The sequence below is a fragment of the Pseudochaenichthys georgianus genome, chromosome 5 (genome assembly GCF_902827115.2).
Source record: "Pseudochaenichthys georgianus chromosome 5, fPseGeo1.2, whole genome shotgun sequence".
In the NCBI taxonomy this organism is placed as follows: Eukaryota; Metazoa; Chordata; class Actinopteri; order Perciformes; family Channichthyidae; genus Pseudochaenichthys; species Pseudochaenichthys georgianus.
Window position 1 is genome coordinate 771,101 of NC_047507.1, and position 27,102 is coordinate 798,202.

Sequence of the window (27,102 nt, forward strand, 5' to 3'; positions counted from 1 at the left end):
CTGTTTGTAATCTAAAATCTTTTGGTCTGATTTTGGGTGTTTCCTAAAATATTTATCTATATATAGCCTAAATGTTTTTACTATGGAAATATATACTTTTTTTTAACCCTGATGTCAATGTTTTGTGTGTACTTAATATTCAATATACATATATCGGTTTTTTTTAAATAAAGAATAAGAAACAAATAGTAAAAAAAAGACAAAGTATACAAAATAAAAATTGAAATAAAGCATTAAAGGTTAAATAAATACCAATTTACCATTGCGTTTTACAAAATAACAACAAATATACTAAGCAAAGAGGAAGAAGGGTAATCCAGAATGTCTGAATATTTACGCTATTATAAACTGTCGTATAAAATGCGTTTTCTATGCGTAATTCTAGACTTTTAACTACAGCTAATTGTCAGGACTCTGTTTATCCACCAGATGGCTCTATAAACCTCAAACACTTTTCTTCTTAGATCTATTTTTATCCTAAAGTGTCAGGTTCCCCCCGGTGTTACTTTTCTCTGTCCCCTCCACTCCTCGCCATGTTGTCGGGTTAAATCTCAAATCTGTTGCCCCAGTTTGCTCACTTTCCACGGACAATAAGTTCTCTTAGAGCCGCTGACAGGTGTCAAAGTTCCAGGATGTCCAGCGTTTCCTACTATATCTCCAACCTGCTGGAGAAAATGACATCCACTGACAAAGACTTTAGGTAAGACAGAGTTACAATGTGTGTGTGAGACAGTGAGATGACACTTTTCAGTCCAGTCTGTCATTGTATCTCATTGTTGACATGTAATATGGCTTTTTTAAGAGAGACCAAAGTAAATAACACTGGTAGTTTAGTAACTTATAACTTATTTAAAAAGTAGCTTAATGTGTTAGACAAGTTAGCTTGAAGTCCTAAAAAGTCCTCATGTGTGTAATCATACTGAATGTGTAGGTAATAACTAATAATAAAAAACACCAATATGTGAAATGTGTGTTGGGTTGAGTTAGCTCAATCACAAATAAGTTCTCAGTGTACTTTTATAATTTTGTATTGAATTAAAGTGTTTTATTTTTCACAAGATAGACACCTGTAATCACAAAGAAAGTTAACTAATATTATTAGAAGTGTGTCAATGTGTGTAAAGATGTAAATTGGTAGAAAGAGTCCATTATTAGTAAAAGTCCTGCATTCAAAATCAGTCAAAAAGTCAATAGTCATTTTCAATATGAACTTGTACTTTGCCTCTCCCCCCGAAAACCTACCAAAAGTACCAACAACTAGAACTACTCATTATGTAGAAACATGTCAGAATGATAAGCGTCAACAACAACAACAACAACAACAACAACAACAACATGACAACAACACACATTCTCCCATTAAATATTGATGAGTAAGTCTTTCTTATGGTCTCATAACAACATAAAATCTGACATTTTAAGTAATTCATAATCATTAAGACAGGTCATTTTGTGTATGCATCTTCATTCTGTGTGTGTGTGTGTGTGTGTGTGTGTGTGTGTGTGTGTGTGTGTGTGTGTGTGTGTGTGTGTGTGTGTGTGTGTGTGTGTGTGTGTGTGTGTGTGTGTGTGTGTGGTGTGTGTGTGTGTGTGTGTGTGTGTGTGTGTGTGTGTGTGTGTGTGTGTGTGTGTGTGTGTGTGTGTGTGTGTGTGTGTCCAGGTTCATGGCTACCAATGACCTGATGCTAGAGCTGCAGAAGGACAGCATAAAGCTGGATGAGGACAGTGAGAGGAAAGTGGTGACGATGCTGCTCAAACTGCTGGAGGACAAGAACGGGGAGGTGCAGAACCTGGCAGTGAAATGGTAAAAACACAGAGGACGTAAACACTGTTCCCACCATGGAGTCGGTTTATACTCGCTGACTTCAGGGGGGTATACTGCGAAGCAGGATTTTCGCTTAGCCGGCTAAATTCAGGGAAAACTCCGGCTTTCCGGTCCTACGAAGCTGGTTCTCCTTTTAGCAGGCTAAATCTCCATGGTAACTTATGCTAAGCAGCTAACCTGGTCGGGACCAGGTTAGGTTGCAGGCTAAGAGCTCAACTCAGTGAAAGCACCGCCTGCTGACCAATCAGAGCTCAGTGTGCGGAGTTTAAAGCGATCAAGTCATATTACAGGAGAAAGGAAATACAGAAAAGCTGCCGTCGCAGGAAAGACGGCCGGCAAAAATCACCGACTGTGTGAACGTGAACATGAATAGAATATCACCTCCATCTTCAGAGCAATCTGACTATTATAACATTAGCGTTAAGAAAGCACTTAAATATCGGCCACAACATAAGTAACCGGATCAGAGTACATTAAGTACAGTCCGCGGCATATCACTTCATATGTATCATATATCTCCTGATCTGAGTCAGCTGAGCCGTATCTGGCCGTGCAACACTCACAGCGTCACATACTGTATGCAGAAGTATTATTTTAAGCAACACATAAGTTGACGAAACACTCGAGACAAATGTAATTGAAGTCGGATCGTGTTTTAGACGGGGCAGTGATATCATAAACCTGTTAATGAATGCATTCAAACACTTGTTCTGTTCCAGCTGTATTCACCTTGCAGGTGCAGCTCTGAGGCTTTGATCCTGATCAAGTGTTTAAGTCATGGATGTTTAAAGTTTAACTTCTTCATTTTTGACTAGTATTAAAGTTCACTTTTCATTCAGGAAGTATGACGCTGCGCTGTCAGTACGCTTCTCCATGTTTGTGATTGGTCGAATGCTCCAGATACCACCCCTTTCATGTGAACGCGCACCTAACTAGATAGGACACGGCTGGCTTGAGCGATCCACTTGATAACCAGCGTCGTAGGACAGTTTAGCGAGAGCGCGTATGTTTTGGATTAGGCCAACCGGCTAACTCAAACATATCAGGTTAGGTTGAACCAGGTTCGCAGTATAGGCCCCTGGTTTCAAACAGATCATAATTCTGAGAACATTTTGAAAATCTTAGAAAATATTCTGAGTAAAGTCAAAATTCAGAATAAATGGAAATTCCGAGAATAATCTTTTTTTTTTAAATCCCCCCAAAATCCTAAATTATCTCTTTTTTTGTATTCTGAGAAAACGTCACAGTTCTGAAAAAAAAAGAAAATCATGGAAAAAGTTCTGATCTGAAAATAGGAAAATTCTAAATAAATTCACAATTCTGAAGGAATGGAAACAAAGTTCAGAAAAAATAAAAATTTGAAGAAAAAGTAAAAAAATCTAAGAAAAAGTTGGAAATCTAAAAAAGTTGAAATCAGAAAAAAAATAAAATAAAAACTGAAATAAATTATAATTCTGAGAAAATGTTGAAAATCGTAGAATTTTTTTTAATTCGGAGTAAAGTAAAAATTCGGGGAAAAAATGAAAATTCCGAGAAAAAGTGAAAAATTCAAAACTAATCTGAGAAAAAGTCGAGTTAGAAATCTTGGAAAAATTGGAATTCTGTAAAGATTCTGAAAAAAGTCAATATTCTGAAAATATTAAAATGTGTTATAAAGCATAAAGAAAAACGTTTAAAATTCTTAAAAAATCAATAGATATCTACAGTGTTATGTGTGTGTGTTTCAGCCTGGCCCCTCTGGTGAGCAAAGTGAAGGAGCCTCTGAATGATGAGGATCAATAGATATAATGATTATGTGTGTGTGTGTTTCAGCCTGGCCCCTCTGGTGAGCAAAGTGAAGGAGCCTCTGAATGATGAGGATCAATAGATATAATGATTATGTGTGTGTGTGTTTCAGCCTGGCCCCTCTGGTGAGCAAAGTGAAGGAGCCTCAGGTGGAGGTGATGGTGGACACGCTGTGCTCCAACATGACGTCGGACAAAGAGCCGCTCAGAGACATTTCCAGCATGGGGCTGAAGACGGTGATCGCTGAGCTGCCGCTGACTTCCACAGGTCAGAGGTTAAATACTCACAGAAATATATATTCTTATTTTAGATCATGAGACAAGCGTCTTCTCAAGTTTCAAGGCTTTTACCGTGATGTGTGCATAGCTCCAGTGTAGTTATGACATGTTACAGTCTTATGGCCCGTGGGATGAAACTGTCTCTTTCTGGCGGTTTCTAATGATCTTAATTTGCCATTTATTTGATCATAATCTTGGTTTCTTTTTTTAATGCTACACTTTCATTCTGTTTTATTCTCAACATTGTATTACTTTTACATCCTAATTCATGTTGATCAATAATAATAAAGCACTTTAAAATGAAGTTTGATTGCTGTATTTATTGAAGGGGATTAAAAAACGACAAAATAGACTTGTTGTTTGGTTATTGTATCCAATATAAATACATATTACAAACGCAATATAATTATTATTTAAATGTTTTCGTTGCCAGATCTGTTGCTGTTTTAAGCTTAAGTTGTTTGCTGTGTGTGTGTGTGTGTGTGTGTGTGTGTGTGTGTGTGTGTGTGTGTGTGTGTGTGTGTGTGTGTGTGTGTGTGTGTGTGTGTGTGTGTGTGTGTGTGTGTGTGTGTGTGTGTTCCCAGGTTTGACGCTGACAGTGGGTGTGTGTAAGAAGATCACCTCCCAGCTGATCGGAGCGATGGGGAAACAGGAAGACGTCTCCGTCCAGTTAGAGGCTCTGGACATCCTGTCAGACATGCTGGGAAGGTAACTGTGGAGTTCTGAAGAGAAAAGTATTCATGGAGAAAGTTTGTCTTTTGTTATATTTAATAAAGTAATAACGAAAGTCAAAATGCAAGTGAAATAAATGTTGGAACAGAGCTACGTCATCCTCAGAGGATAAAGAAGTTCAGAACACAGCTTGCAGTCACATCATATAGTCGAGAGAAAGTCCAACTGGTCCCACCCTTAAATTCTCTCAGGCATCATCTAAACATCCCCATCATTAAACCATAACACCCCCCAGTCTTTAACCATTTAAAAAAAAACCTTTTTCCCTTTGCCCTCCAGCAATGTAAATCCTTAACATATGTCTCTGTTAAACACATACAAGACTAAACATACAATTTAACAGTGTAAAAGGCAACCAGAGTATAAGTCAATATGTTAAATGATTATATGATAGTTTGACACGACAGTAACCACAAAACATTATAAAACATGTCAAGCAGCTTTGGTTAAGATCGAAATATCTCATCTGTCTCTTATAATTAGCTCATCTAAAATGCTCAATATATGATGGTGTCCAAGGTTCACATTATATCTACTGAACACCAGCATTGTTTTTTTGTTAATTGACTAATTCATTATTGATTGTTGTTGTTTTTACTATGCTTTTATTTACCTTTCACAGGCTAGGTGGTGCTCTGGTCAGTTTCCACAGCGCTCTGCTCTCCAGTCTGCTCCCTCAGGTAACAACAACAGACAAGAGGGAATATGTTATAAAATGATATATAATGATACAATCAGAATATTAGTAGCAATAATAGTTTTTTTGATAATATGATATGTTATTTTATTATATTTATTTGTATCAATCATAGTTAATTAAGTTATATTATAATGAAATGAAAACCTAGCCATGCAATAAAGTCATTAGGATAAGGAACTTCAAAAGTCAAAGTCAACTTTATTGTCAGTCAGTTTGTGTGTACAGACAGAGAGATCGAAATACCGTTTCCCACAATCCAGAATACTAAATCAAAGATATATACAAATATGTATAAAATATGTATATCCTATATATACACAATCAACATACACATTTATACACATGCACACATTAAGATAAAAGCACAACAATCAATATATACGAAATAACAGTCACTTCAATATCTTTGGGAATGTACAAAAACAAAGTTTAGCATCTCAAAATAGTGATGTTTTAATGAACTGCCTACCCACGTTGCATGATGGTAGTTAAAACAGACACCCAGATAAACCTAATATCCATCCTTCCCTCCGTCAGCTGACCAGCTCCAGGATGGCGGTGAGGAAGCGCTCCATCTTGGCTCTGGGTCACCTGGTTCCCTGCTGTAGCCCCGCCCTCTTCTCCCAGCTGACTGAACACCTGACCAATGAGCTCGCCAAGGCCCCGCCCGTTTCCATGGCGAGGACGTACATCCAGTGCCTAGCAACCGTCAGTCGTCAGGGCGGCCATCGAGTCGGTGAGATCTGCTGCCACGCTCACGTGATACTAGATTTAAGGACAACACATTGCGTTCCTGACTGAGGAATTGTTAAAGTAACAAAATAAAATGAAAACATTTCGATTTTTTTTGCCAGAATATTCCGGTCATTTCAATTAGAAAACTTTAAACAATGAGTTATTATCTCAAAATAATGACATGGTATCTTGGTAATGATGAAATAACTCAAACCTAATGACACAGTATCTTAAAATAGTGACTTAATATCTAAGAAATAATGACTTAGTATCTTAAATGAATGAGTTAATATGATAACATATTAGGTATCATAATGAGACATTTCTCAATAATGACTCAGTAGTAGTCTAAAGTACAGAACGTTTTTGCATAATGATTTTAAAGTATTTTCTTTAATCACACGGCTAAGTTCTCATCTTTTCCCCCTGTACCTTTTGGATATCAGTTTCCATGTCGATTACTAACATACTTTTATTTTGAAAAGATCTTCATTTTGACATTTTCATTCTCAATTTACGAAAAAATAACACATCTAGAAACTCATAAGCTTTGTCTTGTGTGTGTGTGTGTGTGTGTGTGTGTGTGTGTGTGTGTGTGTGTGTGTGTGTGTGTGTGTGTGTGTGTGTGTGTGTGTGTGTGTGTGTGTGTGTGTGTGTGTGTGTGTGTGTGTGTGTGTGTGTGTGTGTGTGTGTGTGTGTGTGTGTGTGTGTGTGTGTGTGTGTGTGTGTGTGTGTAGGTGAACATTTAGAGAAGTTAATCCCGATGGTGTTGAAGTTCACGGACGTGGAGGACGACGAGCTGAGAGAGTACTGTTTCCAGGCCTTTGAAGCCTTTATACGCAGGTACACACACCCACACACACACAGACACACACAGACACACACACACACACACACACACACACACCCACACACACCCACACACACACACACACACACACACACACACACACACACACACACACACACACACACACACACACACACACACTCACACTGACCTTCATGTTGTTGTTTCCGTTGATTGACAGCTGTCCAAAGGAGATGTCCCCACATGTTTCCACGGTGACAAAGCTTTGCCTTAAGTTCATGACCTTTGACCCGAACTACAACTATGACGATGAAGAGGAGGAGGAAGACAGCATGGACGTGGAGGAAGGGCTCGAGGAAGGTGTGTGTTCATTTATGTTTTGTGCTGATTCAAATACTGATGGGTATTATGGTAAGTATGTTGCATGTAACTGATGAAAGAATGTTTAATGTACTTAGCATATATACATGTAGATTACAAAAGACTAACATCAGTACATTATTTTCAGTAAAGAGTTTATAAGCAAAATATTATATTAATTTGTTTTTATTTAACTTTTAATACAAGTTTGACAGTAATCCGTGTTCAGTCGTGTCTTGAGGTTATTTCTGACTGAGGACTCAGTTTGAATGATTTGTTAGAAAATCAATTGTTACCTTATTTACTTGACTAAGTAACTTGTAATCTGAAAAATACTCAAATAAAGTTCCATGAATTTGGATGTACTGTAAGTAGAGAACTCCAGCACACAGTCAGTGTTAGTCCTAATTTCAGGTATTTGGATTTAAAAAAGAAAGTCATGTCTGTATCTAATAATGCACAATACAAAAACCCATAATCAGTGCCGGCCCTCGGCATAGGCAGTATAGGCGAATGATGAATGAATCTTATTATCTTATACAGTACTAACAGAACTACGCCTATATTGCGTACAGCGCCCATAAACTATGGCACACCCCCCCCCCCAAAATCAAGTTGAACTGCCCCAGCCCCAGTAAAAACCAGAGGTTTATGTGAAATTGTTCTTTTTTTTGAAATAATGGTTTTAGTGTGCAATTATAGGTTTTAATTTTGTATTTGTATTAATTTAAAATAAATCAAACTCCCAAAAAACGTACACAGCTTCTGTGTGCTTTTATTAACATTGGAATTTACTGTGTAAGCGGCCACGGGGGGAGAGCTTTAGAGAGCTCTCTCCTGAAAGACTGAGAGGCTCTGATAACCTCAGCTCAGTGAGGTAAAGGCACACCTTTATATGATCATTATAGTTATAAAACAATAAGAGAATAGGTGAAAAACAGGTATAAAATACTGACAGTACAAAAAAGTTGTTATTAATAAACAAGAATACAGTTTGAAAGGGGAGTGATTTATAAAATATCCATAAAGAAAAAGAAAATCTGCTTACAGTTCTGTTTTATATGGGTGTTGAGAGATGTTTCCATAGATCTCCTAATGTTGCTCTCAAAGTGCACCAGATCGATGCTTTTAACTTCAATATAAAAATAAAAAAAGTCTTCCCGGGGGTGCATGCCCCCGGACCCCCCTAGAGGAGGTGAGATCCCCCCCCACTTCAATCATGTTCAAATGGATAGGAAACTAAATACAGTTGCACACATCTTGTGTCCATATCTTTCTGTTTTGGTGGTCATGCCACAAACGTGCACGTGCGAGTCATAGTGAGTGTCTTCATTTGGGGGGGGGGGGGCGCCAGCTAAAATCTTGCCTAGGGCAGCAAATTGGTCAGGGCCGGCCCTGCCCATAATGCATTGTTTTGTGGGTCTGTTCAGATTGATTGAGAGATAAAATATAATTGAATCTCCCTAGGCCAATGATAAGTGATTTAAAGACAATGAGAGAAAATAGGGCTGCTCGATTATGGCAAAAATCATAATCTCGATTATTTCGGTCAATAATTGTAATTGCGATTATTAAATGCGATTATTCATTGACTTTGAAAACATCCATTTATTGGACAAAAAAATGTGAACAGTATGTTTTTATCAGTTGATTACCCTGAACTGTAAGTATAGTTCAACTGAAAGACAATAGAAAAATAATCGTTTTATTTCGATTACGTTGTTTTCGTAATCGTTGCAAGCCATAATCGTAATCGCGATTAAAATACGATTAATTGAGCAGCCCTAAGAGAAAATATGAATCCGTTAAAAATAACCATCTCTAGATAATTACATTACATGAGTTAGACGCTTTTATCCAAACGACTTCCACACTCAATACTGTGGGCAATCCCCACAGGAGCACTTTGGGGTCAAGTGGGACTTGAACTTGCTACCTCCTGCTTCGAAGTCCAGCACACTATCCCCTGAGCCACAGCGTTCCTAATTGGTCAAACATATCTTGATATACTTTGTATTATTTGAGTTATCGCCAATGATGAGTGATGGAAACAAAGTAAGATTTTCTGTCTGAGTCCATTGAAAAATAACCGTGTATTTGTAAGCATACCGGTCTGTGCCGACTACCCATTTAACTGCATGTCTGTATTTATGTATCATTTGCCACGACTTGGAAGGAAAGGGGTAATGTATGTTTGTGAGCAATAACGTGTAGATTTGAGTGGACTGTAAACTGAGGCGGGTGTGATTTTTATTTACACCTCCATGCATGATATATAGAGAACAAAATAACCATCTCTCCTCTTGTCTCCAGAGTCAGACGATGAGTACAGTGACGATGACGATATGAGCTGGAAGGTGCGTCGCTCCTCCATCAAGTGTCTGGAGTCTCTGATCGCGACGCGGCGGGACCTCCTGCTGAGCTTCTTCTCCTCCGTCTGCCCCGCCCTGCTGGCTCGCTTCAAGGAGCGCGAGGAGAACGTGAGGGCGGACGTGTTCAGCGCCTTCTCCTCGCTGCTCAGACAGACCCGAGGGGGAACCAGCCTGCAGGGAAACGTGAGGCCCGGGGGGGAGGAGCCGGCCCTCACGCTGCTGAGGACACAGGTGTTTAAAGATCTCCTATCATGCTATTCTTAGGCATATATCATGGGTCTCAGATGTATCCCAAAACCCACAAGTTGTGGTTTCCTGCGGGAGCTGAGGTCCGTTCGTCGTAGTGAATCTTTACTTTACAGAACACCGTTTCTATGTTGGAACAGACTCTCAGACTTATATCATCCTTTGGGGCGGGTGCTGTGCCTTTATTATAGAGAACAGCCAACAAATAGACAGGAGAAGGGATTCAAAGTTTAATTTCTCATGTGTGCCACGTTGTCCAAGCACTTTGAAACTATAAGAATAACGCTTTATTATATTATAAAGGCCTCAAGGCAGAATCAACCCCTTGTTAAAGCACTTTCAGCGTCACCTATTATATGAAAAGTGTTATATGAATAAAGCTTTATTATTATTAACTTAGGCTGAATGGGTGCACGTCATCTATGCTACTACTTAAATAATGCTTATATGATTTCTGTTAGATTTAGAATGTCTTTGGAGATCTGAAAACCCAAAAGCTTGTTTTCCTGAGGAGCTGAAGTCTGTTCGTCTTAGTGGATTTTTACTTTAGACAATACCGATTTTGTGTGTGTGTGTGTGTGTGTGTGTGTGTGTGTGTGTGTGTGTGTGTGTGTGTGTGTGTGTGTGGTGTGTGTGTGTGTGTGTGTGTGTGTGTGTGTGTGTGTGTGTGTGTGTGTGTGTGTGTGTGTGTGTGTGTGTGTGTGTGTGTGTGTGTGGTGTGTGTGTGTGTGTGTGTGTGTGTGTGGTGTGTGTGTGTGTGTGTGTGTGTGTGTGTGTGTGTGTGTGTGTGTGTGTGTGTGTGTGTGTGTGTGTGTGTGTGTGTGTCCAGGTGCCTCTGATAGTAAAGGCTCTGCACAGGCAGCTGAAGGAGAAGAGCATCAGATCCAGACAGGGCTGCTTCTCCCTCCTCTCTGAGCTGAGTCACACTGCTCCTGGAGCTCTGGAGACGCACATCCCTGCTCTGATACCAGGTACACACACACACACACACACACACACACACACGCACACACACACACACACTCTTCATTTGACACTGCCCTTATCTTTTTATTTCTACCTCATCCCTACTAACATCTATACGTCTTTTGATTACATTCAACCTTCTCACTTTCTCTCTTCTTCTTCTTCTTCTTCTTCTTCTTCTTCTTCTTCTTCTTCTTCTTCTTCTTCTTCTTCTTCTTCTTCTTCTTCTTCTTCTTCTTCTTCTTCTTCTTCTTCTTCCTCCTCCTCCTCCTCCTCAGGTATCGTCTTCTCCCTGACTGACAGGTCCTCCTCCTCCACCATGAGGATCGATGCTCTCTCCTTCCTCCATGTTCTCCTCCTCTCCCACCCTCCTGAAGCCTTTCAGCCACACATGCAGGTCCTTTAAACATCTTCAATCAACCAATCAATCAATCAACCAATCAATCAATCAACCAATCAATCAATCAATCAGTAAATAATCAAGAATGTAAAAGTTTGAGTGCAGGGGATGAATGATTTTGAAAAGAGATTAGTCTTCAGAGCAGCTAGAGTTTCAACGCCCTGATGACCTGCAGAGGCCAGAAGTCTCTCTGCTGTTCAGGCTGTTCCTGCTTTTCAGTGTCAGGCTATGGAACCAGCCGATAAAAGAAAAACAAATAAGGCTCTCAATGAATGCTTGGTACAAACAAAGCGTTTCTAGGTGTGTGTGCACCACACCTCTAACGCTGGCCAGAAGCACAGTGTGTCCTAATGCATCTCGCTTCCACCTCCTGATGCGCTCACGTCAGAGCCTTCAGCTGGCCTACCAATAAGTCTTTCTATTGTCTTTTGTTGCATCTTATTTTGTTTTATTTCTATTTGTACTCCACACACTATCTTGTCTTCTCATGTTGCTCTAACTCCATCTTATACAATGTTGTTGTTTGTTTTTGTAAAGCCCACTGAGACACACTTGGTTTTGTGATATTGGGCGATACAAATAAAGTTTGATTTGAATGGATTAGATTTGATTAGATGTGCTCGTGCCCCTGCAGGTGCTGCTCCCCCCGGTGGTCTCCTGTGTGGAGGACTCCTTCTATAAGATCACCTCAGAGGCTCTGCTGGTGGTCCTGCAGCTGGTGAGAGTGATGAGGCCTCAAGGACCCTCAGCAGGGGGGGGATTCGACCCCAAACCCTTCGTCAGAGAGGTGAGGAGGGGTCTACAGAGGGTATAAATAAGAGCCCATGGTCGACTGATCTGAGTGGGATGTAAGAGGTCTGAGACGCATGAAGGGGCACAGCCATGTAGGGCCTTGTGAGTAACAAACGGTAGCCTGAAGACTACTCAACAAAGGCAGAAAGCACTGCAACATGCTGCTTTATTTGGAGCTACAATCTTGTAAGATCTTTTATAAATATTGAGATAGCTAAATGCAAAATGTATTGTTTTGTTTCCGACGATTCACCACAGTAGAGATGACGCCTGAGCAATAATCAATCTGACTCTCGGCTGCCTGCAGTTCGAGCTGTTCCTGGGTCTGTTGCCTTTGAAGCTGATAAATACATATCTGTTATAATGAGCTTTAAGAGAGGTATTTTAAACGTTGAAAACTGAAGTCTTGCAATTTCTGTGATATAGATCTTTAAAGATCCACATTGTCTGCATCTTCTCGCAATCTGTAGCTCCATCTTAGTTTTTCAGACTTCTTTTTGTGACTTTCTTTTGAGAAGTTATTCTGATGTTTTTGATGCAGCGATTTTTGCATTCACTTTAATGAAATGGAAAGTTGGACATAATCGACTGGTGGTTCTTTGCCAACATATAAAAGTATCCGGAATCTCGAAGAAAAAAGAAAATCAGCCCAGCTTCAGAGTTCGTCAACAACCCACCTGTTGATAATCTATAAAAAGGTAATCTAATTTTGTTATTCCTCCGAGGTGTTTTCCGTGACCCTGAAGAGGCTGAAGGCCACAGACATCGACCAGGAAGTGAAAGAGAGGGCTATTTCCTGTATGGGTCACATGGTGTGTCACCTGGGCGACCACCTGGGGGCGGAGCTTCAAGGTGTTCTAGCCATCTTCCTGGAGAGGTTGAAGAACGAGATCACGAGACTGACCGCCGTCCGGACCCTCACCCTCATCTCCGCCTCCCCCTTAAAGGTGCAGTGGGGCACCAGGTTTTATCTCATAAATGATATGTACTTAAAAATGACATTTTCTTTAATATCATTAAGTTTATTTACTTTCTACTCCACTCAATGTTTCAGTTTAATATCATACAGATTTCAGTCTTCCTGTCCAGTGAAAACCATTCATCTCCAGATTATTTTGAACGTTTGTGATAAACTAAAGAAAGAAGGGTTCCTTTATAAAAATGTCCTCCTACTTAAGCTAAATGAAGTATTTAAAAGCCTCTTGGATTAGCTGGAAAATCGTCACAGAGCTGAAAACAGGCTGTATTTCTGAGAAACCAATGAAAAGTTAACTTCACAGATACGTGGTTTTCACATGACAAAGCTACAAACATGATGTTTTCATAGCCTGTATTGCTCTAGATCGGTGCTTCTCAAAGTGTGGTCCGCGGACCACTGGTGGTCCGTGAGCGCCCCCTAGTGGTCCGTGAGTATATTGGTACAATTTCACATTTTAAATTAATTAATAAATTAAAGTTTTACGCACTCTCGCGGGAATATCTCCGCAATGGAGCGAGCTTACGTTTCACTTTCAATTGTATGATATAGCCCAGCGCAACACCTTCATCACACATGTTGCCACTTGTTTGTACCATTTTCAGGCGATTTGTAATCTGTTCTAGAAAAACGATGTGATTTTGGATATTTGTGGAGTTATGTGGTCCGCGAGTGTTTTTTTATTGGTTAAGTGGTCCTTGGTATGAGAAAGTTTAAGAAACACTGCTCTAGATGTAACTACCCAACAGTATTTACAATTATCAAAGGTTAAACAGCAATAAAATGCGACAAAAAAAGAAGAGAATAATTCCCAGAAAATGTCTCAAATTCTTTTCCCACGAATATGTGAAAAATTCCCCCCAAAATGTTCTGAAGAATAGATGATATATGTCTGAAATTTGAACATTTTATTTACGACTTTCCTTCACTGTGTGTGAATGCCTTTTCTGCAGTAGAGGCTTCACTGTAAACATTTCCTCCTCCTCTCTCAGATCGACCTGTCCTCCATCCTGCCGGAGACGCTCTCAGTTTTGGGATCTTTCCTCCGAAAGAACGAGCGAGTTCTGAAGCTCGGGACGCTGGCCTGTCTCACCTCGATCATCACGCATCAGGCTGCAAACATCAAACCTGCCGCGCTGGAACCGGTCCTGAGCGAGCTGCCGGGTCTGGTGGACGAGAGCGACATGCACGTATCACAGGTACACACACACACACAAACGTACACACACACACACAGACACACACACACACACACACACACACACACACACACACACACACACACACACACACACACACACACACACACACACACACACACACACACATTAAAAAGGACATGTTCTGCTATATTCAGGTGTATATCAGTATGTAGTGTCTCTACTTTAAAGAGTCCTCTCCTGCTGATGTTCAGGTGTATATCAGTATGTAGTGTCTCTACTTTAAAGAGTCCTCTCCTGCTGATGTTCAGGTGTATATCAGTATGTAGTGTCTCTACTTTAAAGAGTCCTCTCCTGCTGATCTTCAGGTGTATATCAGTATGTAGTGTCTCTACTTTAAAGAGTCCTCTCCTGCTGATGTTCAGGTGTATATCAGTATGTAGTGTCTCTACTTTAAAGAGTCCTCTCCTGCTGATGTTCAGGTGTATATCAGTATGTAGTGTCTCTACTTTAAAGAGTCCTCTGCTGCTGATGTTCAGGTGTTTATCAGTATGTAGTGTCTCTACTTTAAAGAGTCCTCTCCTGCTGATGTTCAGGTGTATATCAGTATGTAGTGTCTCTACTTTAAAGAGTCCTCTCCTGCTGATGTTCAGGTGTATATCAGTATGTAGTGTCTCTACTTTAAAGAGTCCTCTCCTGCTGATGTTCAGGTGTATATCAATGTGTAGTGTCTCTACTTTAAAGAGTCCACTCCTGCTGATGTTCAGGTGTATATCAGTATGTAGTGTCTCTACTTTAAAGAGTCCTCTCCTGCTGATTTTCAGGTGTATATCAATGTGTAGTGTCTCTACTTTAAAGAGTCCTCTCCTGCTGATGTTCAGGTCTCCGTCTCCCTGCTCAGCGTCATGGCTCGGTCCTGCCCCTCCTCTCTCAGTACGATCAGCCTCTCGGTGCTGCCCTGCGTCTTCAGGCTGGTTCTCTCTCCTCTCCTGCAGGGGGCAGCGCTCTCCTCCATCCTGGACCTCCTGCAGGCGCTGGTGCTGTCCAACACCTCCAACCTGGGCTACAGGTACCTGTGTGTGTGTGTGTGTGTGTGTGTGTGTGTGTGTGTGTGTGTGTGTGTGTGTGTGTGTGTGTGTGTGTGTGTGTGTGTGTGTGTGTGTGTGTGTGTGTGTGTGTGTGTGTGTGTGTGTGTGTGTGCGTGCGTGCGTGTGTTCGTGCTGTGCTGTGCGTGCTGTGCGTGCGTGCTGTGCGTGCGTGCGTGCGTGCGTGCTGTGCTGTGCGTGTGTGCTGTGCTGTGCGTGCGTGCGTGTTCTCGTCCTACTTGATAATAAAACCGTTTCTGATTCTGATTTGACGACTAAACCTGTGCATCTTAAATCCTCCTCTCCCTCCTCTCTCTCCCTCTTCCTCCTCATCCTCCTCTCAGTCAGTTGCTGAAGTCTCTCACAGATCCGTTCCACCTCCCCTCCTCCTCCTCTTCCTCCTCTTCCTCCCCCCTGATCCACAGACAGTCGTATCTCTCTGTTTCTCGCTGTGTGGCGGCTCTCTCCTCCTCCTGCCCCAAAGAAACCCCCTCCACGGTGAATGGACTCCTGCAGGAGGTGGGTGGGATTACAACTGGTTCTGTATCAGAGTACATTTAGTTTAAGTGCTTAAGTGAACTGTTGACACACTTGTGCTTTGGTTGAGCATTTACATTGTATGCTACTGTGTTCTTCTACTCCACTACATGTAGTTAATACCCTTTGTTACTTAATCATGAAAGCTAAGCACATACGCTCAAAGATGGGACACTCAGAATAAAACTGTATCCACCAACAAAACGACAAAGTACTAAAGACATCTACTAAAGTACAAGCAGAGGTGTGAAGTACAGAAGTATTTACTCAAGAACTGTTCTTAAGTACAATTTTGACACACTTGCACTTTAGTTAAGTATTCACAGATCTGGATGAATGATGTGAAATCTAATCAAGTGTTGAATCAGACTTTAGTTCCACCTGGAGTAAATCCACCAGCTACCCTGCAGTCTACAAAGTACTTCAGACTAGCTGCACCTCCACCAGCTACCCTGCAGTCTACAAAGTACTTCAGACTAGCTGCACCTTCACCAGCTACCCTGCAGTCTACAAAGTACTTCAGACTAGCTGCACCTCCACCAGCTACCCTGCAGTCTACAAAGTACTTCAGACTAGCTGCACCTTCACCAGCTACCCTGCAGTCTACAAAGTACTTCAGACTAGCTGCACCTTCACCAGCTACCCTGCAGTCTACAAAGTACTTCAGACTAGCTGCACCTTCACCAGCTACCCTGCAGTCTACAAAGTACTTCAGACTAGCTGCACCTTCACCAGCTACCCTGCAGTCTACAAAGTACTTCAGACTAGCTGCACCTTCACCAGCTACCCTGCAGTCTACAAAGTACTTCAGACTAGCTGCACCTTCACCAGCTACCCTGCAGTCTACAAAGTACTTCAGACTAGCTGCACCTTCACCAGTTACCCTGCAGTCTACAAAGTACTTCAGACTAGCTGCTCCTTCACCAGCTACCCCGCAGTCTACAAAGTACTTCAGACTAGCTGCACCTTCACCAGCTACCCTGCAGTCTACAAAGTACTTCAGACTAGATGCACCTTCACCAGCTCTGAGAACACTTTCATGATCAATCATTATAAAACATATCATATATATTATTCTGAAACGGACCAATCTGCACAACGACTACTTTTACTGTCTTTCACTATATTTAGATGAGAATACTTTCTACTTTCACTTGAGGAACATTTTGAATACAGGACTTTTACTGAAACGGAGTATTCCTACACTCTGGTACTTCTACTTTTACTCAAGTACAAGACCTGAGTACTTCTACTTTTACTCAAGTACAAGATCTGAGTACTTCTACTTTTACTCAAGTACACGATCTGAGTACTTCTACTTTTACTCAAGTACAAGATCTGAGTACTTCTACTTTTACTCAAGGACAAGATCTGAGTACTTCTACTTTTACTCAAGTACAATACCTGAGTACTTCTACTTTTACTCAAGTACAAGATCAGAGTACTTCTACTTTTACTCAAGTACAAGACCTGATTACTTCTACTTTTACTCAAGTACAAGATCTGAGTACTTCTACTTTTACTCAAGTACACAATCTGAATACTTCTACTTTTACTCAAGTCCACGATCTGAGTACTTCTACTTTTACTCAAGTACAAGACCTGAGTACTTCTACTTTTACTCAAGGACAAGATCTGAGTACTTCTACTTTTACTCAAGTACAAGACCTGAGTACTTCTACTTTTACTCAAGTACAAGACCTGAGTACTTCTACTTTTACTCAAGTACAAGATCAGAGTACTTCTACTTTTACTGAAGTACAATATCTGATTACTTCTACTTTTACTCAAGTACAAGACCTGAGTACTTCTACTTTTACTCAAGTACAAGATCTGAGTACTTCTACTTTTACTCAAGTACAAGACCTGAGTACTTCTACTTTTACTCAAGTACAAGACCTGAGTACTTCTACTTTTACTCAAGTACAAGATCAGAGTACTTCTACTTTTACTCTCAAGTCAAATATCTGAGTACTACTATTTTTACTCAAGTCAAATATCTGAGTACTACTATTTTTACTCAAGTCAAATATCTGAGTACTTCTACTTTTACTCAAGTCAAATATCTGAGTACTTCTACTTTTACTCAAGTCAAAGATCTGAGTACTTCTCTCCTCTCCTCTCCTCAGGTGAAGAACCCTGGTTCTCCAGAGTCGGCCCGTGTGCTGGCTCTTCTGTGCCTGGGGGAGGTGGGGAGGAGCGGCAGCCTGGGGGCGAGCAAGGAGGTGCAGGGAGTCATCCTGGAGGCCATTTCTTCCACCAATGAGGAGGTAACACACACATGGTGCCTGTCTACTCTAGCTCCACACAAACCAACATGTTATCTACATTTAAACTTGTTTTCCCGTGGTCAAATTCCCTCATACCTTTCTGCATTTACTGTTTAAACTGAATCAGGATTATAGTTCAGACAGTCCACTTAGAGTCAAGAAGAAGAACTTTATTAATCCCTAACAGGGACATTTCTTTCTCCACTCTGTTGTGTTTACATTACACACACACAGAGGATATACGCTCACACACACAGAAGATATACACTCACACACACAGAGGATATACACACACAGAGGATATACACTCACACACACATAGGATATACACTCACACACACAGAGGATATACACTCACTCACACAGAGGATATACACACACACACACACACACACACACACACACACACACACACACACACACACACACACACACACACACACAGAGGATATACACTCACACACACAGGGGATATACACTCACACACACACAGAGGATATACACTCACTCACACAGAGGATATACACGCACACACACACAGAGGATATACACTCACTCACACAGAGGATATACACTCACTCACACAGAGGATATACACTCACTCACACAGAGGATATACACTCACACACACACACACACACACACACACACACACTCACACACACAGAGGATATATCTGCATGTTGAAGAACGAAGCCATCAGAAGACGTCGGTGTGTGTTTCAGGTGAGGACGGCAGCGTCCTGCGCTCTGGGTAGCATGGCGGTGGGCAGTCTGAGCGACTACCTTCCCTTCCTGCTGACGGAGATCTCCACCCAGCCGAGGAGGCAGTACCTGCTGCTGAACTCCCTCAAAGAGGTCATCAGGTGGGTCATGGGGGGTTATTAATAATATAATACGAGATCACCTGCACCTTAAGAACAACAACGCCGACTTTTAAACTCCTTGTGGTAAAGTAACAATGACTCGAGTAAGGCGGTTTCTCTTTTGCTGAACATTCAAGCCCTATTGAACACTTCAGAGTCCCGTTTAGATGTTTAAACCAAGCAGGGTATACTTTTAATTCAAAATGTGTTGATTTGAACCATATTTTTTGAAAGTTCAGCTCTGTTTCTCCTCTCCTGCAGCGCCGCCTTTTATTGAAGCGTTTAAAACTGGCGTATTTGATTTTCTCCAAGTGGCAATTTCACCAGATTGCTTTTAAACTACGGTAACACTATTTCCCTCCTCTTCCTCCTCTTCCTCAGTGCCTGTGCAGCCTCCAGTCTCTCCCCCCACGTTGAGTCCATCTGGTCTCTGCTCTTCCAGCACTGCGAGTATCCGGAGGAGGGAACCAGGAACCTGGTGGCTGAGTGTCTGGGAAAACTGACTTTAGTGAACGCTGCACAACTCCTGCCTCGACTCAAACAGCAGCTGAGAGCCGGTACGACCCAGTGTGAGGAGGGAACGTGTGTTTAGCAAAGAGGGCAGTCTTACTTCATTACTGTACTTAAACACATGTTTCTGGAATCAGAACTTTACTCCACTACTTGTTTTTCGGACCACTGTTTACTTCTACTTCTTACATGTTGAACTCAGGTATTTGAGTTCAACATGTAAGAAGTAGAAAGTACAGGTATTTGAGTTCAACATGTGAGAAGTAGAAAGTACAGGTATTTGAGTTCAACATGTAAGAAGTAGAAAGTACAGGTATTTGAGTTCAACATGTAAGAAGTAGAAAGTACAGGTATTTGGGTTCAACATGTAAGAAGTAGAAAGTACAGGTATTTGAGTTCAACATGTAAGAAGTAGAAAGTACAGGTATTTGAGTTCAACATGTAAGAAGTAGAAAGTACAGGTATTTGAGTTCAACATGTGAGAAGTAGAAAGTACAGGTATTTGTGTTCAACATGTGAGAAGTAGAAAGTACAGGTATTTGAGTTCAACATGTAAGAAGTAGAGAGTACAGGTATTTGGGTTCAACATGTGAGAAGTAGAAAGTACAGGTATTTGAGTTCAACATGTAAGAAGTAGAAAGTTCAGGTATTTGAGTTCAACATGTAAGAAGTAGAAAGTACAGGTATTTGAGTTCAACATGTAAGAAGTAGAAAGTACAGGTATTTGAGTTCAACATGTAAGAAGTAGAAAGTACAGGTATTTGAGTTCAACATGTAAGAAGTAGAAAGTACAGGTATTTGAGTTCAACATGTAAGAAGTAGAAAGTACAGGTATTTGAGTTCAACATGTAAGAAGTAGAAAGTACAGGTATTTGAGTTCAACATGTAAGAAGTAGAAAGTACAGGTATTTGAGTTCAACATGTGAGAAGTAGAAAGTACAGGTATTTGAGTTCAACATGTGAGAAGTAGAAAGTACAGGTATTTGAGTTCAACATGTAAGAAGTAGAAAGTACAGGTATTTGGGTTCAACATGTAAGAAGTAGAAAGTACAGGTATTTGAGTTCAACATGTAAGAAGTAGAAAGTACAGGTATTTGGGTTCAACATGTAAGAAGTAGAAAGTACAGGTATTTGAGTTCAACATGTAAGAAGTAGAAAGTACAGGTATTTGAGTTCAATATGTGAGAAGTAGAAAGTACAGGTATTTGAGTTCAACATGTGAGAAGTAGAAAGTACAGGTATTTGAGTTCAACATGTAAGAAGTAGAAAGTACAGGTATTTGGGTTCAACATGTAAGAAGTAGAAAGTACAGGTATTTGAGTTCAACATGTAAGAAGTAGAAAGTACAGGTATTTGAGTTCAACATGTAAGAAGTAGAAAGTACAGGTATTTGAGTTCAACATGTGAGAAGTAGAAAGTACAGGTATTTGTGTTCAACATGTGAGAAGTAGAAAGTACAGGTATTTGAGTTCAACATGTAAGAAGTAGAGAGTACAGGTATTTGGGTTCAACATGTGAGAAGTAGAAAGTACAGGTATTTGAGTTCAACATGTAAGAAGTAGAAAGTACAGGTATTTGAGTTCAACATGTAAGAAGTAGAAAGTACAGGTATTTGGGTTCAACATGTAAGAAGTAGAAAGTACAGGTATTTGAGTTCAACATGTAAGAAGTAGAAAGTACAGGTATTAGTGTTCAACATGTAAGAAGTAGAAAGTACAGGTATTTGGGTTCAACATGTGAGAAGTAGAAAGTACAGGTATTTGAGTTCAACATGTAAGAAGTAGAAAGTACAGGTATTTGGGTTCAACATGTGAGAAGTAGAAAGTACAGGTATTTGAGTTCAACATGTAAGAAGTAGAAAGTACAGGTATTTGAGTTCAACATGTAAGAAGTAGAAAGTACAGGTATTTGAGTTCAACATGTGAGAAGTAGAAAGTACAGGTATTTGAGTTCAACATGTAAGAAGTAGAAAGTACAGGTATTTGGGTTCAACATGTAAGAAGTAGAAAGTACAGGTATTTGGGTTCAACATGTAAGAAGTAGAAAGTTCAGGTATTTGTACTTTCTACTTCTCACATGTTGAACTCAAATACCTGTACTTTCTAATTCTCACATGTTGAACTCAAATACCTGTACTTTCTACTTCTCTCATTTCCCAAACAGCTGGTTCCTTTAGTCTGAATGTGTGTTGGTGCGTGGTCATTATTCTTCAGAGTCACTGCGTGCCTATTGGTTGGAACACGATCCGTGTATCCATCACTTCCTGGTCTTCTCTAAAGAAGAGGGACCAATGGAAACGTTGTCATGTTGCCGTTGTTCAGCATGGAAACATTCATTAGCTAACAATGACTTTATTGTTCTATTAATATAAAGGGAGGTCAGGTACTCTTTAAAACAGCTGCTAGCTATGGGTACTTTTTACTGAAGTACATTTCAAATCATTCTACTTGAGTAAAGAAGTTTAGTCAGTACTTCTACTTTTACCAGAGTATTTTTAAACACGAGTATCTGTACTTCTACTTGAGTAAAGGATGTGTACTTGTACCCTCTCTGAAAGAGGGAAGTTTAACTTAACTCTCACATAGATAAAGTGTGTATCCAAAGACAGTCGGACACAATGAAACCCATTAAAGCTGAAAAGCACGTTTCTATCAGGCTTTATATAGAGTCCTGGATTAAAGATGTAAGGTAACGCAATGATAGTTTATTTATATAGCACCTTTCAACACAAGGCAATCCAAAGTGCTTCATGAAAAACATTTAGAGCATTAAGAAATACTTCTACTTTTTACTATTTTCAACCAGATTTAGCCATTTTCTAATGTTTGCTCCCTGAAGTCAATACATGGTTTCCTGATAGAAATCCAAAGCAGTGTTGTTGGTACTCATAGTACGCAGACCAACAACAAACAATAAAGAAACAGTGCCATTATGTAAAGAAAACTGGCATTTAAAGGGCAACGTGATGCTCTATCTTACAGCTTTAATTACTTTTCATGTTAAGATTTTGCGTTACAAAATATTCAATAAACTTTAAACAAAATTACATCTCAGAAAATAAATGAGGGAAAAAACAGTTTTAGGTACGAAGAAATGGTAAAAATAATATGTTTTTTTCTGCAGATAATATTTCTGTACTTCACTGAAGTGAGAATTTGAATATAGGATTCTCACTTGTTAAGGAGTATTTTGACTTTACTGTGTTGGTACCTTTACTGCAGTGAAGCATCTGAATACTTCTTTCACCACTGCAAACACCTCAGGGTTTTTGACTCTGAAAGACAGTGTGAAAGTTACAAAACAATGCATTTAACATCTTATACTGTGGTATGGTGATGATGTTAGTGTTCAGTATCTCTAAAATAACAAAGACAGCAGTAATAATATCCCCCCCACAGGCTCTCCTCTGGCTCGCAGCATGGTGGTGACGGCTGTGAAATTCACTATCGTCGATCATCCTGCTCCAATAGACGCTCTGCTGAAGGACTGCATAGGTACCACACACACACACACACACACACACACACACACACACACACACACACACACACACACACACACACACACACACACACACACACACACACACACACACACCTGAAATAACAGTACAAAAAACAGTAAAAAAGAATATAATTCAATAACGGTTTATTTTCTTCTTTTTTTAATAGATATATATTTTTTAAAGCGTAGTTAAGAATGTGTTGAGGAATATATGTATATGCAAGTCTGTGTGTATGTATACATTTATGTGTGTGTGTGTGTGTGTGTGTGTGTGTGTGTGTGTGTGTGTGTGTGTGTGTGTGTGTGTGTGTGTGTGTGTGTGTGTGTGTGTGTGTGTGTGTGTGTGTGTGTGTGTGTGTGTGTGTGTGTGTGTGTGTGTGTGTGTGTGTGTGTGTGTGTGTGTGTGTGTGTGCGTATTAGCCAGTGGGTAAATATTTACACACTGTCTTAAACGCTAGATTATTTTATTGTATATTTCTCATGTTTTGTTATGTTTAAAACATGTAGGAGATAATACAACTTACCTTGCCTATTCCCAATAAAAATACACAAAAAAAGGAAATTAAAATGATTTGATTCCCAAGCCGACCAAACATTCCAGGCAATGTCTCCCCTCTGTCTCCCCCGCTCACTCTAAGATCTACAATAAAAACCCTCTGGCCCAAAAATACTTTTTAAAAATGCTGTGTGTTTGTCAGGTGACTTCCTTCAGACCCTGCAGGACGACGACCTGAACGTGCGGCGCGTCTCCTTGGTGATGTTTAACTCTGCCGCTCACAATAAGCCGTCTCTCATCCGCGGTCTCCTAGCAACAGTGCTGCCTCATCTGTACAGAGAGACCCAGATCAGGAAGGACCTCATCAGAGAGGTAACTTTTAAAGGGGCCCTATGTGCCTTACCTGTGACATGTTTCCATGCTTTAATGTTAAAAAAGGTCTCTATTTTCCTTAGCCTATCACGACCATTTACATGGACAAAAACCTTTATAACAGGGAAAGGAAAACCCCCAAAAGCATAAACGGGCCTCTTTAATATAAAAATGATATTTCTGATGCTTGTATTTCGGTGCTGAATCCTGTTTGTTCTCTGCAGGTGGAGATGGGTCCTTTCAAACACACGGTGGACGACGGTCTGGACGTCCGTAAGGCTGCGTTCGAGTGCATGTACACTCTGCTGGACAGCTGCATGGAGGGGCTGGACGTCCTGCTGTTTTCTGGACCACGTGGAGGAGGGACTCAAAGATCACTACGACATCAGGGTGGGTGCAACACATTGAGGAAATACAATTATAAAAGATCACATCTGCTTCTTAAATACAACCACGCCAACTTTTAAACAGCATCCTGAAAAACTCATAGTAGCTTACAATACAATATGCACAAATCAGAATCGGAATATTTTATTTATTGAAGGAGAAATTGGATTTTTGCTCCTCAACACCAAACAAAACATTTCTATAAAAATGTGAAGTTAAAGTAAAAATGTGCAATAAAAGGATAAAATTAAATAAAGGAGAAAATACATATTTATGAGAAGGTAAAATACAAATGTACAAATTGTACAATATATAATTACAACATATGTAATACATGTGAATTACAAGAAGAAGCAGTAGGAATAACAAGGTTCAAAAGACCATGACGAATTAATGAGACGTTAATAAAAACCGAAAAAAGCAAGACAAATATATTAAATCAAATAATGAATAAAGACAAACGTATAAAATTAAATAGAAATGTGAGTTAAAGCCAATACAATAGTACAGAATTAAAGAAGATACAATTATAATCAGAACCAACGACTGACCAATTAAAAAAAACTAAATAAAAAAACAATAGAACGAGTATAATAAAATATGATAAAATAATAATTAAGTCCAGAAATCGACAATACTGAAAGCGACACCTAAGAGGAATATTAATAAACTATGTTTAGTTTTAAAGGACGATAGCGTTGGAGCCGGTTGGAGCTAACACACAGATTAACTCCCAGCTGGTGTTGTGTTCAGGTGCAGGAAGAGTTCATGTTGATGTCTGTGTGAAGGAGATCTATCAATAGTCTCTTGAACTCATAAATGTTTTCTATGCTAAGTTATATTTATTTAAGTCTCAGGATCAAACGGCCATGCTCCCAAGCCGAAGCTTCAACCACTTTCTCCGCAACACTACACACCCAGCTCAACAATCCCAAGGGACCCGCCGCTAAAACCTACCAGGGAAAACTCCGCACTGCTCCACATACAACGCACCAACGAACCCACACGTGTCAACAGCTGACAACGGCTAAGCACAAGTGGCAAGCACTCTCCCGAAATATAATACCAAACAAATCAAAGCCTCACAAAGTAATGTAATCAGTCCCCAAATAACGATCTGAAATATAATGTTCTTCCCACAAACACAGAAACCGGCTCCCAACACATTTTACACACGCGCACCACACACACATCTTACCTATCCGTTGCTGTAGTACAGATAAGAGAAGCGGACGAGCCCCCATCTGTCATGGCCTGGCTCTTGGCCATAACAACAAGTGTGGAAAGGACAAGAATATATATAAGAAAATATATTTATTAACCAGAACTCAACAGGAACCAAAACTAACATAAAGGCAAAAGTATAAGCGAGAGTGGCCGCTCCCAGAACAGGTCCTCCGCGGAGAGAGAGATCGAGACTCTGGCTCAGGCCTTTGAATCCTCCGGTGCCAGCAGCCACTGTGTCTACTTCCTCTTTCTCTGTGTTCCTGCAGATGTTGACGTTCCTGATGTTGGCCCGCCTCGCCTCTCTGTGTCCTGCAGCCGTTCTGCAGAGACTGGACCGACTGATCGAGCCTCTCAAAGCCACCTGCACCACCAAGGTACCAGCCCCATATTCATATAAGGATTCATATAAATGCTAAGGTATGACTCTGCATGGGCAGGAATTGACACAGCTTTTCCAGCTTCATGTTTAAATGTATTTATAAATCCATAGACTACTATATTGCAACAATAGATACTCTTACTATGTCAATGTTCGTATTCTTAACTAAATTAGAAAGACAGAAACGATAACGATATACAACTTTAACATTCATGTTCACAATAATACTCATTACTTTACAAGAGCTTTACATGGGGCAGATAGTGTTTACATATTTACAATGTATTCTTGTGTGTTAATTCTGATAAAATATATAATGCAAAGTGTAAATGCAGTTTCCAGAAGTAAAAAGCTAACGTTAGGCTGTAAAGGAACTACAGCGGTCACATGACTTCACGTCACCAACGCTAAGCTAAAGGCGGCTAAGTTGGGCGTGATGACGCTAAGTCGCCTCATTTAGACACTTGTTAGCAACCACCGTTTTTAAATCCACCAGTTGGGTATTACTGAAGTATTTTATGTCGTAGAGTAAAAATGTCCTCAGCTTGTGTAACCACAGACATTATTTCAGGCTAACAACCAGAAACGTGCTGACTCTTTTCAGAGTTGTAGGGCTCATTCCTGCACCACTCTATAATGCATACTAAGGACTACACTTGTGAATTAGCATGAGATGAGTTCCCCTCCTCACCGCAGTGACTCTCCTCCTGCAGGTGAAGGCGGGATCGGTGAAGCAGGAGTTTGAGAAGCAGGAGGAGCTTCGGCGCTCTGCGATGCGTGCCGTCGCCGCCCTGCTGGCAGTGCCCGAGGTGGAGCGCAGCCCCAGCATGGCCGACTTCGCAAACCAGATCAGAACCAACGCAGACATGGCCTCCATCTACCAGAGCGTTCAGGGGGGGGAGGGGGGCGGCATCGGGCCCGCAGAGAGCATGGACATGAGCTAGAATTGGGGGTGTTTTATTTTAAAGGTCACCTATTATGCAAAATCCACTTGTTGACGTCTCTTATACATAAACATGTGCCCCCTCTTTGGAAAGCTGATGGCCACTTTATGATGTCCTAACGATGTTTTGGCTTGTGTAACCGTTAGCCAATCAGCAACAAGGTAACCCCCCCCCCCCCCCCCCCTTATCACCTGAATCTCCTCTAGAGCTCCATTGACTTCTTTGTCACCAAATGTCTCTCAGAGGGGCGTGGGGAGGGGCTCCTTATTTTCATCTAAAGTAACAGACATAGAATCAGCACTTTGGAAACAGGGCTGAAACAGAGGGGATTATGGGTAATGGTGCAATGATCTGTCTTCAAAGACATGTTTTGTTTATATCTGAGAGC

General features: G+C 40.6%; 1 protein-coding gene across 1 annotated transcript; it reads left to right on the plus strand.

Annotated features, from left to right (window-relative positions):
• The first annotated feature begins 522 nt into the window (after positions 1 to 522).
• Positions 523 to 26,892, plus strand: cand2 (cullin-associated and neddylation-dissociated 2 (putative)). Its single transcript, XM_034084063.2, is given in 25 exon segments — positions 523 to 700; positions 1,661 to 1,804; positions 3,723 to 3,877; positions 4,473 to 4,596; positions 5,243 to 5,300; positions 5,858 to 6,056; positions 6,793 to 6,898; positions 7,087 to 7,226; positions 9,540 to 9,829; positions 10,674 to 10,815; positions 11,089 to 11,207; positions 11,845 to 11,997; positions 12,728 to 12,949; positions 13,971 to 14,177; positions 15,020 to 15,207; positions 15,568 to 15,742; positions 17,890 to 18,030; positions 18,756 to 18,895; positions 19,277 to 19,452; positions 22,804 to 22,899; positions 23,608 to 23,777; positions 24,002 to 24,118; positions 24,120 to 24,167; positions 25,658 to 25,765; positions 26,484 to 26,892. Coding segments are annotated over 25 exon segments (3,717 nt in total). The 5' UTR covers positions 523 to 632; the 3' UTR covers positions 26,715 to 26,892.
• The last annotated feature ends 210 nt before the right edge of the window (positions 26,893 to 27,102 follow it).